The sequence below is a fragment of the Branchiostoma belcheri genome, unplaced genomic scaffold (assembly GCF_001625305.1).
Source record: "Branchiostoma belcheri isolate BF01 breed outbred unplaced genomic scaffold, Haploidv18h27 scaffold144, whole genome shotgun sequence".
Taxonomy (NCBI): domain Eukaryota; kingdom Metazoa; phylum Chordata; class Leptocardii; order Amphioxiformes; family Branchiostomatidae; genus Branchiostoma; species Branchiostoma belcheri.
Genome location: NW_017802869.1, coordinates 428,404 through 446,313, shown reverse-complemented (window position 1 = coordinate 446,313; position 17,910 = coordinate 428,404). Strand labels below are relative to the sequence as shown.

The 17,910-nt window shown below is 40.9% G+C and overlaps 1 protein-coding gene across 1 annotated transcript in view; it reads left to right on the top strand.

Moving 5' to 3' along the window:
- Nucleotides 1–10,971, top strand: part of LOC109464976 (cytosolic Fe-S cluster assembly factor NUBP2-like) — a 13,550-nt gene extending 2,579 nt beyond the window's left edge. The window contains exons 3-10 of the mRNA XM_019762095.1: nucleotides 908–991; nucleotides 1,170–1,231; nucleotides 1,804–1,907; nucleotides 4,605–4,696; nucleotides 5,034–5,093; nucleotides 6,484–6,689; nucleotides 7,957–8,046; nucleotides 10,415–10,971. Coding sequence (XP_019617654.1) covers nucleotides 908–991; nucleotides 1,170–1,231; nucleotides 1,804–1,907; nucleotides 4,605–4,696; nucleotides 5,034–5,093; nucleotides 6,484–6,689; nucleotides 7,957–8,046; nucleotides 10,415–10,546 — 830 coding nt within the window. The 3' untranslated portion in view covers nucleotides 10,547–10,971. The remainder of the gene's footprint in view (nucleotides 1–907; nucleotides 992–1,169; nucleotides 1,232–1,803; nucleotides 1,908–4,604; nucleotides 4,697–5,033; nucleotides 5,094–6,483; nucleotides 6,690–7,956; nucleotides 8,047–10,414) is intronic.
- The last annotated feature ends 6,939 nt before the right edge of the window (nucleotides 10,972–17,910 follow it).

Genomic DNA, 17,910 nt, shown 5'->3' with positions numbered 1-17,910 from the left:
TTGTAAACAGCTAACTATATGTAGCTCATGAGTGTCTTTAATATATATCGGGCAAAACAGCTTTCTTCTCTCAATTCAAAGTTCAATTGAAATTCCTCTTGCATGCAGGCCCTATTCAAACCTTTCGGGGCTATCTAGTACCCCGATTATTTTGTAAACAGCTGGGAAACACAAGTTGAAGCTCCTTGGTTGAAGACCAGAAAACTGCACCGCTCAAAAGCGCCATCTGGCGGACTGTTGTGTCACTGTCACCAACTAATAAAATTGAAAGATGAAAAAGGAAGCATTGGTATTCTGAAGTTTGCATTAAGGAAGGAAGGGATTAGATGTGGAAAAAAATCTATGTGAAGCAGCAAGTAGAATTAAATCTCATTAGGAAATGCAACTTTAAGATTTCTTTACTTTTGAAACTTTTTTTACTTCCTGATCAGTAACTGTCCAGACCATCCTAGGACAGATAATTAGCAGGTGTGCATGTTAGTCCTGAAGATTGATGGTATACTTGCTATTTTTGTTTTCCATTAAATGAATGCCTTGACTGAGCAAAATTCTATCCATTCTTTTAGTATATCAATCAAAATTAATGGTATAACCTAAGATTAAAATATAACGTTAAGTAAGAACACTTCTGTTTGTTGCATGCTCCCTGCAGGAGTTGGCAGGAAAGGCTGACATGTGTAAAGGCTGTCCTGGACAGGCACTCTGCAGGCAACAAGGTGAGTACAATTGTACATTGGGGGTGAATTTTACTTGATGTTCAATTCAATATCTATTTTTCCTCTTTTGTCTAACCTGATCAAGTTTAGTTACTTTGAGGTGTTATTAAGATTTCCCAAAATACCATCTTGAAGTTGTATTCATCATTTTGCTTGATGTAACGATACAGTGTTTTTAACTGTGTTCCCAGGTGGGCGGGATCCAGACCAGGAATTACTAGACACCAGGATGAGAGCCGTCAAACACAAGATTCTCATTCTGTCAGGAAAAGGAGGTACAAAAGTTTGGCTTCAGACTTTTATTAGATTTTCTGTGGTGAAACTATAGTCAGTGCTGCTGCATGTAGCCCTCTAGTTTAACTCAAGCCATACGTAATCAGTTTGTAACCATACATGTACATGTAGTGTGAAAGTTGATGTAAATTGTAAAAGGTTGAATTTTCATCCATACAGGTGTGGGGAAGTCCAGTGTAGCAGCCTGTTTAAGCATGGCGCTGGCAGAACTCTCACAGAAGGTAAAATTAAACTTTACTCAGTCTGGTAACAATTACTCCATATTGCTACCCACCAGCTTTTTTCTCTCACCAAGTTAAACTATGGAAACAAAAACTGGAATATATATAATAAAACCCTGACTTTCCAAATGTGTTAGATTTTTGTAATCAGCTGCTGACATGTTGAGAGACAGAACTGTGCCAGGACCCAAGAGGCCGGGTGTTTTGGGTTAGGGAATGTTCTGTTTACTTTCTGTTTACTTTAGGTACAGTTAAGTTGGATGTGTTGACATGGTGTCCCTGAAAAGGTTCAATGAAGGCCCAATGATGGAAACAAATGGGTTGAAAATGTTGTTTTATACATCTCCAGCAGCTAATGGCAAATAGAACTGTCTGGAGAAAGAGAGTCAACTGAATCCAGGCAAGACGTCCGACATGATGATGATTATAGTTTTATACAATTGTGCGTTTCTTCAAGGTTTTATTTTTGTTGATATTGATGTTTATCATTTATTATTTAGGTAGGAGTGGTAGACCTGGACATCTGTGGGCCTGTTGTTGTTGTTTATTGTTGTTTATTGTTTGTTGTTTAGGTAGGAGTGGTAGACCTGGACATCTGTGGGCCCAGCATCCCCAAACTGCTGGCAGTCGAGGGGAGAGAAGTCGTCAACTCCCAGTGGGGGTGGAAACCTCTGATGTAAGAGCCTGCACACTTGCTGTCCTTTTGTGTTACATTACTATAACTGATTGCTGCATAATCTTCAAGCAGATCCTATGGTGGCAAGGCAGTAACTATTGGCCAGAGGTGGCTAGTGGACAGGTGCTTTATCCAGAAACATGCTCAGGCACGGTTCTGGACAGTCCACATGTATCCAGATCCGTGCCTGGGGCAAATCTACAATCTTGGATACACGTAGTATACACGTAGGTATAGATCTAGATAGGCACAGGTCCAGACTTGCCTGTATTAATTCTCAGTGCTGAAAGCCGACGAGCAGAATGCCAAATTCACTGATCATGAAGAATCTATATCTTACACAGAGGCTAACCTTAGTTGCTGGTTCCTGGTCTAAACCTTGGCCTGAAGTGAAATACACAGTTTTCAGAGATTATATTAGGCACAACGGTATAGAGAAAACCTTCCAAACCTGCCCAACTGTCAGGACTTTTCCTGGTTTAAAACTTGGCCTGAAATGAAATCTCTTGAATTAAGAAAGTTCTGTAGAGAAGACCTGCCCAGACTAGACAGACTGGACAGTTGCCAACAGTTTGGGGCTTTTTCTGGTTTAAAACTTGGCCTGAAAAGGAATACACAGATTTTAGAGATTAGGTCTATAGAGAAAACCTGCCAAACCTGTCCAGACTAGGACCTTAACAGTTGGGGGTTTTCCAGGTCTAAGACCTGGCCTAACACCAAATCTCCTGATTTAAGAGATTGGCTGTATAAGAGAACTCTACTTGCAAAACCTGCCCAGGCTCCAACACTTACAGTTGTAGGGTTTTCCTTGGCCTGAAATGAAATCTGCATTAAGAGTTTGTCCAGAAGACTTAGCAAACCAGTGTCAGGGGTTTTCCTGGTTTAAACCTTGGCCTGACATCAAATACACAAATTTCAGAGATTAGTTCTATAGAAAACTCTTACCAAACCTGCTCAGACTAGTCCAGACGTGTCCAACAGTTGTGGGGTTTTCCTTGGCCTTAGTTGAAACCTGCAGATTTAAGAGTCTGTCAAGAAGACTCTGGCCAACTGTTGGGGTTTTTCTGGTTAAACCTTGGCCTGATACAAAGATTTTAGAGATTAGGTCTACAGAAAAGACTTGCCAAACTTGCCCAGACTGGACCGTTTCCAACAGTTGAGGGATTTCCAAGTTTAAAGCCTGGCCTGACATCAGATCTCCTGATTTAAGAGATTGGCTCTATAAGAGAACTCTTGTAAAACCTGCCTAGACTCCCAACAGTTGTGGGGTTTTCCTTGGCCTGAAATGAAATCTTCAGATTCAAGAGTTTGTTGAAAAAACTTTGCAAACCTATCAGGGGTTTTCTTTGTCGAAACCTTGGCCTGAAATGAAACACATAGACTTCAGAGATTAGCTCTATGGGGAAACCTGCCTAGACTGGACTGTGTCCAACATTTGTTGGGGTTTTCCTGGTCTAAAACCTTGGCCTGAAATGAAAACTTCAGATTTAAGAGTCTGTCAAGAAGTCTTGCCAAACCTGTCCAGACTGAAACCTTGGCCTGACATCAAATACACAGATTTTAGAGATTGGCTCTATAGAGAAAATCTGCCAAACCCGCCCAGACTGGACTGTATCCAGCAGTTGTGGGGTTTTCCTTGGCCTTAGATGTCAAGAAGACTTGCCAAACTATGTCCAACAGGTTTAAACCTTGGCCTGACATCAGAATCTTCTGATTTAAGAGATTAGTTCTATGGAGAACACTTGTCTACCCTGGCAAAGATGTTACAGTAGAGATTCATGATTCTTCCTGCCAGAATCCAAACCTAGTTCGCTCTCAGTTAGTTATCTCAATAAATTAAGAAAATTCAAGTTTATTTATTTTACCAGTCTGAGAATATAAAAAACAACTACAACACAGGTTCCATAAAAAGTTGCCCCATCTTCCAACATGCCTAATTCTAGTGAGATTCTATACAGCCACAGGATTGAAACAGCTCCAATACTTAACAAACCTGATCCCAGGATGTTTTGTCCTTTGAAAGTGTGAAGGGTTAAGTCTGTGTAAGCAGGGCAGGGATTCAGATAAGTCAGAACTCAGTCTGTGTTTGTAAATGACTAAAGAAGCTCAAAGTGTGGGATTAGACCAGTTTCTTATCCTGCTTTCCGATCAACTCTGTATCTGGGTCTACTGGTAAATGTGGCTCAGGAAAAGTGTGGACAATTCTAGATACATGTATTATGCATTCGTTGTGAAAGGAAATGTTTGGTGCTGACAAGAAAACATCACATTTGATACAGAGAAGACGTGTGCCTGTTTAGCAGAATGTTGACATTTGGTGTCAGAGGTTATCATTGTTTAGAATTCCAAAATGCATCTGCTCTTTTTTACCTTCTCAGAGTCAGAAGGAAAATGTATTGTTTTTGCTCTGTTTCTTCTTCCTCTTCATCTACAAACAAATCAGTCACCATGGTAACAAGGGTTACATCATGTTGCAATTTTATAGCAGGAGGGATTTAGACTCCTGTCACCATATATGTGAATGTGTTGGAGCAGACCATAAGCGAAGGTAAACATTATCCATTTGCTGTGCAAATATTAGTTTTTTAATGAGATAATATTATAATTTTTTCACAGCTTGCCCCACCATGGTGTAAAAGTGATGTCCGTACTCCCTTAGCAGGCCGAAGGTTAATGATCTGATGTTGTGTTTTCCAGCTCGCCCCACCATGGTGTAAAGGTGATGTCTGTAGGCTCCCTGCTAGAGCAGTCAGACAACGCAGTTATCTGGAGAGGACCCAGGAAAACAGGTCTGGTCCTAATGCACCTAATATGGATTCTTCAATTATTAGTATGAGCATGATAACTGAGAAGAAATATGTAAGCTCAGGATTTATGAACATTTTGCAGATCACTCATGTTTCAGGAGGATATTAACTATGGAGTCATTCCTGAGATATCTGCCATTCCAACTGCTAACATTACATGTTACTGTGCAGATGGGCGCAGATGCCGGATGGAAAGTTTTCTGACAGTCTTGGTAAAGGGCTGATAGTACCCATACATTTGTATGTGAATATTAGACCAAATGAATAAAGAAAAAAAAACTGTCAACAAAAAAAATCCTGCCGTTTTCTTCCCTTCCAGCGCTGATTCGACGCTTCCTTAAAGACACATTCTGGGGCCGTCTGGACGTCCTGATCTGTGGTGAGAACTTTAAGAACTTTCTTTGCTTGTTCCCCGAGAGTCCTGGTCATTAAACATGCCGATTCACAAAAACGTTATCCACACAGCATACATGTAGCTAGGTTAAAGTGGACTTCAAGGTCTCTGTGCCATTTTCCAGCAGTCCCTTCATCTGTAGCACAACTGTTTCCTCTGCACTGAACTGATACTATTTAACTTGGCATGTGGCCTTCAATTGAGATTCCCATTAAACATACATTTGTCCTACAAGCTAATAGACTCACAGATACCACAGATGTCGTCCTACACCAAATGTTTATCTGATCCTACACCAAACGCTAAGACTCAGTGATAACATGCAATTCACTTGGTATGAATTAGCCAGGAGTATATGTTACCATTCAATCCTGAACTACCAGCATGTAGCCTTGGGCATGGTGTGGCTTACTGGGGCAGTAGTCTCCACCAGACTCCATTGCAGGCTGAATAAATAAAAGAAATCGGCCTAAAAGAGGAATTTAATTGTCCAGAGGAGTTGGCTAGCCAGAGACTGAGAGGGTCCATTTGCCTGGCCGGCCAACTCCTCTGGCCAATTAAATCCCGTTTTTAGGCCGATTATATTACTTCTATGAGGGCCTGCAAAGGGGGGGGGTCCCGACAACGCTCTACGCTGAATTCGGAAACCTCTCGATTACGCTTTACGATAAATTCCAAGTGGCTACAGCGCATTACGCAGAATTAAAACGCCAAATACGCTCTACGCAAAAATATTAGAGCGGTCCGTCTACGCTCTACGTAGAATTAAAATGGCCGATTACGCTCTACGGAAAAGGGCTTGCGGGCCCCCTTCTCTTAATTCAGCCTGCAAAGTAGTCTGTTGGAGACTACTGGGGCAGTGGGGCAGCCGAGAATCTACCAGGAGTGAACATCTGGGCTATGTGCCATGTCAACACTCACAGTCTGGCTTATCACTGGAAATCGTATCTGCTCCTGCTAATTAAAGCACTCTGCAGGACAGACAGGTGTCTCACAGGCCTGGTGGCTTTTCCCACTTAAAATTAAACTTTGAAGTAAAACAAACTAGAAAGATAACATTTGTAAAGTAAATGCTTAAATGTTTACCGCCGCATATCGTCTGCTCTGTTAATTCTTACTCAAAACACATTTCATATACACATATGGAGTATAAATCCCTCCTGGTATAAAATTGCAACATTATGTAACCCAACACTAGTTACTATGGTGAAAGACAGTCTGGTTCAGGTCATTGACCTTACTTGTTTGGAGAAAAAGAAACAGAGCAAAAACAATATTTTCCTTCTGTGAACTTCAAGGTAAACAAATATTTTGAAAACTTTTATCCTGACTCAGACACTCTACCTAGCACCACCTGACTTTGTTTGTCCCTCAGACACTCCGCCCGGTACGAGCGATGAACACCTGACGGTCGTCAAGGCGATGAAGAGTGCCGACCCTGACGGAGCCGTCATAGTGACAACGCCCCAGGAGGTTGCCATAGCAACCATCCGTAAGGAGCTGAACTTCTGCCGGAAGCTGGGCGTGAGAGTCATCGGGGTTGTGGAGAACATGAGCGGATTTGTCTGCCCCTGCTGTCAGGTATCTATGACGAGGGCCTGCAAGGGGGGTCCCGACAACGCTCTACGCTGAATTTGGAAACCTCTCGATTATGCTTTACGATAAATTCTAAGTGGCTACAACGCATTACGTAGAATTAAAACGGCGAATACGCTCTACCCAAAATGCGAAGAGCGGTCTGTCTATGCTCTACGTAGAATTAAAACGGCCGATTACGCTCTACGGAAAAGGGCTTGCGGGCCCCCAAGTATATCTACCTAATAGATATGCATTACTACTAATACTAGGCAAAGCCCGCTATGGGGTATCAACCATGGTGCAAGGCTAGTACGGCCGGTGGGGTGATATGAAAAAAAAAAAAAAAGTTTCTGACAAAACAAAACAAACACATTTAGCACACTGGTGAGTGCCCACACTAGTATATCCTGACTTACATCCGTGTGTCAGGGTGGCCCATGTACTGGGCCAACCCCAACTTGAAGATGTTGACTGCAGGTTGTGTTTCAAGTTACATATACTAACTAAAGTAATGTTATCCCATATGCACTCTCTCCAAGCAGAAGTTTAGGCGTTGGCTGATTTCTTATGTTTTTATTTGGCTTTTTCATCAGGCAATTTGAAACTGTCTTCTTTGAGTCACCAAAAGATCTGCTTGGAGATTAATGTTTTACTCCCTAATAGTTCTACTAACAGCAATATTGATAGGGATCTTTGCATTTGGGAAATGTCTGCCCATCAAGTATCTTTGTACAGTAACATTTCACATGTCAGCTGAAAGGGCAAGCTTCCCTCAGATGTGTTCCACAACAGGACCAGATTTGTGCCTGCAGACTTTATTGGATTCTCTGGATTCCCCGTGTCTTTCCTAATTAAAAGTGATCAGCGATAGTGATTGGTTTGGAGTCACACCCTTCAGCTTCCCTTACAGGCTCCTGAGTAAAAGACCCAGACAACTGTCTGTACATTTCTGGCTTGTCAAGGGTTTCACAGAAGTCTGTAACAACCTTATGCATTCAAGAAAACTGACACTGACAAAAAGTAGTAGACGCTCAGGGTACTCACTCATTCTAGGTACTCCCCTCCCCAAATCCAATGATGAATCTGGGTTCACTCACTCACTATCCATTTCACGTCTCGTGGTCAGACCGTCCTGTGTGCCCTCTTGGACACTACTTGAAACCTGACAGCTCTCAAAATCTATCCAGCTGCTTGAGTATTTTCTTTTTTCTTGTGTTCTTATGTTACCTTGAGGAATCTTATATACATGTATCATTATGTCGTTTTCCAGGAGAGGACTGACATATTTTCCAGTGGAGCTGGGGAGAGGCTGGCTGGAGAGTACGGCGTCCCTTTCCTGGGGAGAATACCCATAGTCCAGGTATGCAAAGGCTTGCCCGATTAATTTTGACACTATCGGTAGCTAGTAATCGAAAATGTAGTACATGTATGATAATTTACTGGAATTAGCCTGACACCTTCTTGAAAAAAATCTGAAAATAGTTGTAATATTGGTGTTCAGAAACCTTGAAATTCCTAGAATCCAACAGATTTGCAACTCTGTTCACTCTGGCCTGTACAGGATTGTACCTCCACCCAAACCTATCATCTCTGAGTCCCCCTGGCTTGTGTCCTGATCTACCACCTGTCTCCCCCAGCTATCCTTATCTGCTAGTGATCGGTATGGGTACATGGTACATGTTACAATCCTGTACAGCCCAGAGTGAACAGGCTTCCAAATCTTCAGAATTCTAGAAATTACAAGGTTTTAGAATCACATGTACCCATACCGATCATCACTCTGACCTGTAGGTGATTCCACGTCCCCCTGTCATACCTGTCCCCCTGGCTTGTGTCCTGAGCTGACACCTGTCATACCTGAGTGTCACCCCTGTGTCATACTTGTCATTACATGTATCATGTACCTATCCTGATCACTAACTGTATGTGATTCCACATCCACCCAAGCCTGGTTACCAGACCTATTATAGCTTCCGAGTCCTTCATTTGCGGAGAGGATGTAGAACTCAAGAGCCATAATAGGTCTGGTAACCAGGCTACATCCACCCATGTTACTGTCCCCCTGGTTTGTGTCCTGCAGCTGTCTTTATCTCCCGTCCATCACAGCTGATCCAGCTAATCTGCTGACTCCTGCTTGGAATTAACTAATTAATTTGCTGACTCCTGCTTGGGATTAGTTAATCTCCTGACTGACAGGGTCCATTAGCACTGATCTCTCCCTGACTTCTGCACCCTCAAAATCAAGTAAAGGTTCATGTTAGACCAGATAGTACGAGAATTGTAAAGCCTGACAAATAAACTGACAAACTAAAAATATATAAGACCAGCTTGGATGGGCATTTGTCTGATCTCTTGCACAAGGCTTCCTGCACATGTCTGTCTGATATCTGTCTTTCCTTAGGTTTACAAATCCTGGGTGATTGCTTATCATGTGCATCAAATGAACCTAAATATACATGTAGTCATGGAGAATTTAATTTATAGTACAACTTTCTGTCAGAATATAGCCTTTTAAAAACCCAATGTATGATTATGATTTTTTATACATTAACTATTTTGTGATACCAGCTCAACAAATTGTGGAAATGGAGGATTAATCAGATATCTTCAGAGTGTATGGTGTAATGGTTAGAAGGGTCAGACCATTACTTCGGCACTAGATAATGAGCCTCAGATTTATGGCATTTGCCCCATGGGTGAAACCTGATGGCTTCCACATGGGACTGTCCTGCCTGAGGTGATGTCTCTTCCCTCTCCTAACCAGTAACATCTATCTTTAGTTATCTGAGATATGTCTGCAGATTTCCCTACTCTAACCAGTACATGTCCTGCCTGAGGTGAAGCATCTTCTCTCCCCTAACCAGGAACATCTATCTTAGTTATCTATCTCTGCTGATGTGCAGTTTCCCTACCTCTACGGCCTAGAAAAAAATGTTGTGTTTCCTGACCAACCGTTAAAAAACTGCTGACACTAGCCTTTTTTTGTGTGGATCCCAGCTACAATGGACATGAATTTTTCAAGCTGACTGACCTTTCGTAGCTCCAATTTGATCTGACAACTGAATGACATTGAAAATCCTAATGGAAGTTTTACTGTGTTAAACTGTATAACTTGGATCACTAAAGATTGCCAAAGTCTAATAAAAAAAGGACAAAAAAAAGATAGTCCCTACCAACCCTGAATTTTTCAGGACTTTTTTTTCCTATACCTAAAGGGGACATCTCTCCCCTCCCCTAACCTGTCACATCTATCTTTGTTATCTGTGGTTTACATTCCGCAGGTGGTTTTACTTTCTAACACTAAGCTGATAAATCCAGGTTTGTCAGACAAATTTAAGGGCTTGAGAAAACTGGGGTGTGGATTTGGACAAATCTGAGGGATTAAGAAAGTTGGGATGTGGATTTGTGGGACAAATTTTAAGGGATTAAGGAAACAATTTCTGATAGCCGTGCATGTTGTGTGTGTGGGGGGGGGAGGAGATCTTTCATCAACTCACTGAACGAATGTAGATCAATGTACATGTAGGGGAGTTGGATCACATTGACTTTAGACCATGTTTAATCTTTTATACATAAAGTCTTCAATCTTGCTAGAACAACACAATGCACATTTTCGTCTGAGTTGCCCCAACGGCTGACTAAGCTACATGTATAGGAAAGTGAGTGAGTTTGTGAGTGAGTGAGTGATTTATTGATCGATTGATTGATTCATTGTTGTATTGTTACAGCACCTGACCCAGTGTTGTGAGGAGGGCAGGAGTATTTTCCAGTCCCACCCAGAGTCTCCTGCAGCCTCAGCCCTGATGCAGCTCGCACAGAGGGTCATGGAGGAAGTAACAAGACAACAGACAGGCAAATGACCCAGATATTTCCTTTATTAGCATGGACATTCATTGGATTAGGTACACGTAAATACATTATGAGAATTGCTGAAGAGGTTCATCAGTCACATATAGATTTAAAAGTTAGTAGTTATTCATTAATCGGTGACCCTTTTGAAAGGTAGAGAACACTTGTCAACATTTGAGAACACAAAGACTATGTTGAGACTTAGACTTAGGTTGAGACTTATACAGGTCTTATGACTAGCACCATAACTAGTACAAATTTGATGCCAACATCTACCTCAGCATGCTGAAGCTATGATTAATTGATATGTATGTCAAACAAAATATTCTTTTGTGAAATGCAAATAATTAAGGTAATTTCTAATGATCTTGAAAGAAATACATTCCATTTGATTAAACTAGTAAATATGATTCGCCACATTATCAGAAGCATATTTATATTTTTGTACCATATCCAAGCAAATAAGACTAAATAAAATGAGACGAAATCACAATCAACATGAGCCTTTTATTTCACAACCTATATAAACATACATCAACGTTAACAGATTTACTGTGATATTATAGATTCTTCATTGTCACAACAAAAAGTACAGGGACGTTTGTATGGTCTTCTGCATCTAAAGATCTAACAAAGGTAAATATTATGTATGAATACAAGTCATCCTACGTACAGAATACATGTATGCAGCAAACTACGTTAAGAGTGTATGAAACAAAGATTTAACTATTCTCAAACATGTACTGAAACAGGAATTTCCGGAGACAAACTTGGTACAAGCCCCGGCACCGCGTCAAGGTGTTGCCTCCATTGCCGAGGTAACTTGGGACGCCATCCTGACAACAACCACTCACAGTCCCAAAAAAACTACAACAAAGCAAATAGTTTCACTCAGCTCACAGTAGTTTGTAAAAAAAAAAAATGACGTCAGGTGTTTTTGCGAAAGTGAACAACCAGAAGTGACAACGGCAAAGTTATTTGTGCGCTGTCTTGCTAAGTTTTTTAAAGTTTACATCCCTGACTATCCTATATTTATAATTATTTAAGTCCTACTCTAAGCATCTACGATTTGTTTGTTTGTTTGTTTGTTTGTTATACATCTAGACTGTCTATTGAAGTCTTATTAACCCTTGTCCTGCTGTGCGCAACATATGTCGCGCGGCACATACAGTACCATCTATATTACACCCTGTATAGGTACGATTTGGGGGTGTTTCTCGTGCAATGCATCACACCGCAGCGAAACGCAACGAATGCGGAAGTAACTATGCCACTGCAGGGCAAAAAAATTTGGAGGTCTATGATCTAATTAAGACATGAAATTATTGAAAAATATTGTGCCAGGAATGCCAGCAGGACAAGGGTTAAGCCTCGTTCTTTCTTAGCTGTTCACAATGTCTCCAAACTGAATAGTATGTTTCTTTGCTACCAATGTGAGCTGAGTGAATTCCATATGAACTTTCATACAAAGGCAAATATACTGGGACTATCAGAAGCAGTGTCAGGATGAGTGTCGGTTGGCCAATAGCTGTGTGCCAATTTTTTAAATATTTTTTTATTCACATATATTTACTGAGTTTTGGGCAAAAAGCACAAGTTGCTTACTGTATATATTACACCTTTTATTCAAAACATACAACGAGAGTAAAACACACTGACAAAATACATGCATAATTACAAGGTGGGTAAAACCAACATAAATACAAACAAGTTGGTGATCTATCAATTACGAGAATCTACCCATACAGTAAATGAAGTTTTGAACTGCATCAAAAACATTACAGTTTTGTAGGTGTGAAAGTGTGCCAAATTCCCATGTCTAAAAAGAAGTGCCCGGTGTGGAACCAAATCCTTGAGCTGCCAAATACGTGAGAGGTCAGGTGTTTGGGGTTAGGGTTAGAGTGAGGGTTAGGGTTAGGGTTGGTATTAGAGTTAGCTATATATATATGGTAACCGTTGGTGTTAGGGTTGGGGTTGGTAATATAGTTAGAGTTAGGGTTGGGATCATTGTTCAAGGCTAGGGTTAGACTTACGATTAGTGTTAGTTTAGGGTTAATGTTGAGTCGTGTATTTGGCAGGATCAGGTATATGGCTTGACACCGGGAACAAATCATTTCAACATACACTCCTTGTCTGTCTACTAACCCACCCAAACTGTCAACTACACTGTCTTTGTTGACAAACAGAAAACTTAAAACATCTTTATATAAACAGTATCATTCAATGGATAACACTTTCAACAGGGAAAATCTGTTTCCTGTTGGTCCTAATGTTAACCAGTGATCTTCATCCTGCAAAATACGAAAACAACAAAACACCAAGATCAAGTGCATCTACAAATGAGTAAACTCATACCAAGCCTGACACGATCAAACATTAACCAAACATTTTTATCAATAACTATCCATTCTTTAGCTCATGACAAATATCATCACCAATTCCATCACCATACAAGCTTTCATCAAATATTAAAGACATCTGCAGCAGAAGTTACAAAAGGATACACCCCAGCAGGACCAGCTGTCCCTGTGACGGGATCTTGACGCCTTCCTGAAACCCAGACTGGATCGGCGGAGCGAAGCTGCATCATACCCGTATACCTCGTGCCTCGGAACAGCCTGTACAAACGGTACAACAAACAAATAAACAAACAAGCAAACAGATGGTCATCAGAATGAAGAGCACATACCTGAAAGTTCAGAATGGAACTTTAGGAGCCGAGTTGAGGGAGCCGGGACCGGGAAACAACTACTACTTCCCTCCACCAGCCAGTCTTTAGTAGGAGTCTTCGCGTTGCAGAAAAACTTCCAGTTCAGTCTCCCAGTACATCTGGTGCAGCTGTAGTGTTGGTAGAAATAAAAGAGACAAAGACGCACATTAATGAGAAGTACAAGATGATTCACCCTGTACTGGGTTAACAAACTAGAGCATGTACAAGGTACTGGGAGATTACATAACATAGACGTTCACTCATTCCCTCATACCATGCCAGTAGTCAGCGGACCATTAATTTACTCATCCATCCATCCACTCATCCATCCATGCATCCATTGGCTCACTCATCTATTTACTCACTCATTCATTCACTCGTTCATTCACTCATCCACTCCTTCGTTGGTTCCTTCATTCTCTGATGCCAAAAAACGACCCTGACCAAGTGTCAGACCGTCCGTCTATGAAACTGGGGCGGTCCTGAAACAGGGAAAAAACAAAAGCATGAAAAACACAAACCAGTTTAAGTTTTATACTATAAATCCATATGTGAGCATTTTAGACATATTTTAAATGTTTTTGCTCCTCTCTTAAATATTGAAAACATGAAATGACTGCAAACAGATTTACCCTGGGTATTAATAAATAAAATGAAATGAAATAGAGACTTCACCTCAGATGAAATGTTTGTGTGTGCGATGAAAATAGAGTGACAACATAGCCCATGTTTTGTGTTGTAAAATGCTTTATTCAACAAAGTTTTGCATATAATACAATACAATACAATGGATTTGCACAATTGAAACAATTTCTTATTCTGAGAACCTTCCCATCCTTTTAAAACATCAGAAGAGACGAATTTCACAAAAGAGTGACAACATAGCCCATGTTTTGTGTTGTAAAATGCTTTATTCAATAAAGTTTTGCACTATGTACAATACAATAAATTCCTTAACATTTCCACAATTGAAACAATTTCTTATACTGAGAACCTTCCCATACTTTTAAAACACCAAAAGAATAATTTCACAAAGCTAAGTTGTGTGTGTGAAAGAAAGAAAGACAACATGGCCAATGTTTTGTTTGTACTGCAAAACACTTTATTCAATGTACTTTTGTACAATGTACAAATACATATTGAGCATTATGAACAATGTCTATCTCCATAACCTTTACATACGTTATAAAACCTTAAAACATTTTGAATGTTTTAGAGACAATTTGACTAATACAGACAGTAGAAAGATAGGATATAGTAACGTTGGGGGGAGGGGCACTAAAAAAGACAAGCGCTACAATTACACCCATAAGGCACCCCGGGGGTTCGGCACGAGCCTAACAGACTTTATATCATTATTTACAAATTACTGCTTAACATTTATCAGTACCCCAAAACTACCCTCCATTCCCAGATGGGGCAAACGAAAAGCAAAACCATGAGTTGGGCCTAAACTCCAGAAAACTAGATAAGCGCCAGACCCCCCGCGTTTAGACATGGGAAGAAAAGTAACGTTAGTACACGAAATTCTAAACATCTACCTAAAAAATCTTAGAGTCTATGATAATCCGCCCAATTTCTAAGAGTACTGAGGTCTTAGAAATTGAATGGATTTTAGTGGTGTCAATTCACGTGGGTTCAAACATACTATATAGTACATATACAGAATTCTATCGTTTTTGTGTGCGTGTGTGCGAGTGATTGCGAAAGAAGGACACTTGGTTGTAGTGTAGTATTTTTTTTTATGTACTAAAATATCTCAAACCGCGCTGCATGTACGGTGGGCTTCATACTCGAGTCGACGTCCAGGGTTTTCGCGAGTTACTTTTATACAACGCACGGGTTAAAACTATACAACGTTTACATCTATACCACGCACGTTTTACAACTATAACAACGTCGCGAGATGCCCCTTTTCGTTGCTAAATCAGTAAAGTGACTTCCCAACGAAAAGATAACTCGATGTGAATCTTTCTGAAAAAGATTCACATCCGCGCACTGCAAGCAATATACAAAAAAGCACAAATTACAATAGAGCATTAATATTCAAAAACAACCACGTGAAATGCTACCACTAAAGCTAACCTAACTTCACAAAATTTCTTACTTTTTCACCCATTGAATTCCATGGAGTAGATTTTAGGAATTCTATGGATGTTGACATGGCATGTGGTAGATATATTCATACAACAAATAAAACATACTACAACGCTTTCGGGCCGCTAGCGCCGCGCAGGCAAGTCTCAAAAAGAAATTTCGAATTACACTTATACAACGCACGAATTTTACTATATACAAAACGCACGAGTTACTTCTATACAACGCACGAATCTTTTCGTTGCTAAGGCAATATTTCCTGCTTTCCCAACAGAAAGATTGTAGATGTAAGACTTGCCGTGGAGCACCTTTAAATTTACATCCGCGCATTGCAAGCGGGGGAGGGGGAAAAGCAAATCTTTACACGAGGTAGAAAAGTAAGAGAAACGCAAACTCACCCCCGCCATGTTGGAAGCAAAAAAAAGAACGCGACTTTGAAAAACACCCGATTTACACAACTATATAGCCTGACTTCGGACTGTTCCATTTGTTTCTACAAATAACGTCACACCAATACAAATTGTTCATTTAACTGCCCAAACGGTGACTTAAGAATCACTTTCCTGATTTTTAAATTCTGTGCAACAAGTATTAAAGTATTAAATGTGTTACATGACAAACCTACATTAATTTCTTTGACAATAGGAAGCAATAATACACGGTGTAAAGGTAACCCTCCTATTTAGACAGAAACAATGGTTTCGTCCAAATCAGCGTTTCACCTGCTCTACCCAAATCGTTAGGAAAATGCCGCCAGCTGACGTCAACATCCTTCGGCCAACCAGAGGGCAGGTTGCTGAATGGTTTGTAGTTTCGATTCATACCAATACACTAATTCATTCTTTCATTCCTAGAACTATATATCGCAGAGTGGAACTCGCTGTCACCAAGTACAGTAGGGGCATTGTCATTAGATAGCTTTAAACAATGTCTACTACTGAGTTAGAAGTTCAAGGGTTAGGTGTAACAAGTCGTTCGGTGTAATGGAGCCAGCTGCCGCCACGCCACGTGCCAAAGCTAGGTACTCATTTACACCCAGGTTTGAACTGTTATTTCCAACACATAAAGTTTTCCCCAAAATTATTGACAGCTTTCTTTAAAGAGTGGATAGTTGAAAATTTTCCGGTTCAAATCTGTTGAAGAATGTCTTTTATCAACACAGATGAAGTTTTGAAGTTGAAAACGCCTCAGAATTTATTTACCTTTAACTTAAGCTTTCGGTAAAGAATAAATAGTCGAAAGTTTAATTTCATTTGTTGGAAAATCTGGTTCAAATCTGTCCCAGAATGTCTTTTACCAACACAGATGAACTTTTGGCGTTGAAAACGCCCCAGAGTTTATTTACAGTGTTTCATCCTTATGCTCCTTTAACGGCAGATACAAGACCCGGTTCAAAGGCAGGATGACCAGGATTGATGCCTTCCGCTGTTCCACATACATGATGAACGATCTATTTCCCCAAACCAACTCTAACGTCCCCGCTGCAGTCAAAACAAATAACGTTTCTATGTGTAAATGAAGCGATCACACGGCATTCTTCGATCGGTGCTCTCCTCAGATAAGTTAAACCATGTTATCAACCTATAGTTCGTGCTTAAAAACCAGCCTTTCGCCTGCAAGTCTCTAGTGTCACTGACGAAAGGTATCCCGGTAGTGGATGCTACCTGAAATGTCTGACTGTTTCCAAAATCATATCCAGTTGCTGGAGTAACTGTTTTTGGCGTATCGTATTACCTGGATGTCCAACCTTCACCTGTAATTGTACATAAGTGTGCAAATAATGGGCCCACAGCGGCGGTTCCAGTAATTATTTCATCCATCTTCTGCTATTAGATAGACCTCTGCGCCCTTCCCTATAACATATACTGCACCTCTGCGCCCTTCCCTATAACATATACTGCACCTCTGCGCCCTTCCCTATAACATATACTGCACCTCTGCGCCCTCCGGTATAACTCTGACCCTAGGTGAACCCCGGTTTTCGCCCTGAGAAGTCTGTACTGATCTGTGAGGCCGCATCACCGGTCCGACAGGTGTTCTCAATCTCCCGCTATCATGACTTCTGTCCTGTTTGCACTTGACGTTGGCCGTGAGTCCCTAACGACGTGGTATTTCCTCCTGCCACAGTTGTTTGCTAGCTTGCGGTAAAAAAAAGTGTTAAAAGTCGTATCGATACCTTTCAAAACGCAAAACATCTCATAAAAGACGCGGGTTTTGAGAAAGGCATGGTCGCACAAATAGGACCATTTCGTTCTGTAATACGAACACCGTGTCATACTCAAAATGGACTAATGACTCACTGCATCTTCGACTTCCAAAAGGCTACATGTCTGAACTACTGAAGGCCGTTCCGGCCCTGTCCCTTGCCTAGCCCCATGCCTCAGTCCTAGCCTCTACCAGGCTTCGGGAGGCTGCTGGAAAGAGTAGAAATAGACCGAAGAGAGAGATTCGTAACATGCCGGGGGAGTTGGTCCGCTTGAGAGCACATTTTAACGCACAATGTACCCTCTAGCGGGCCAACTCACCCGGCATGTTATCTCTCTATTCGGCCAATTTCTACTCTGTCCG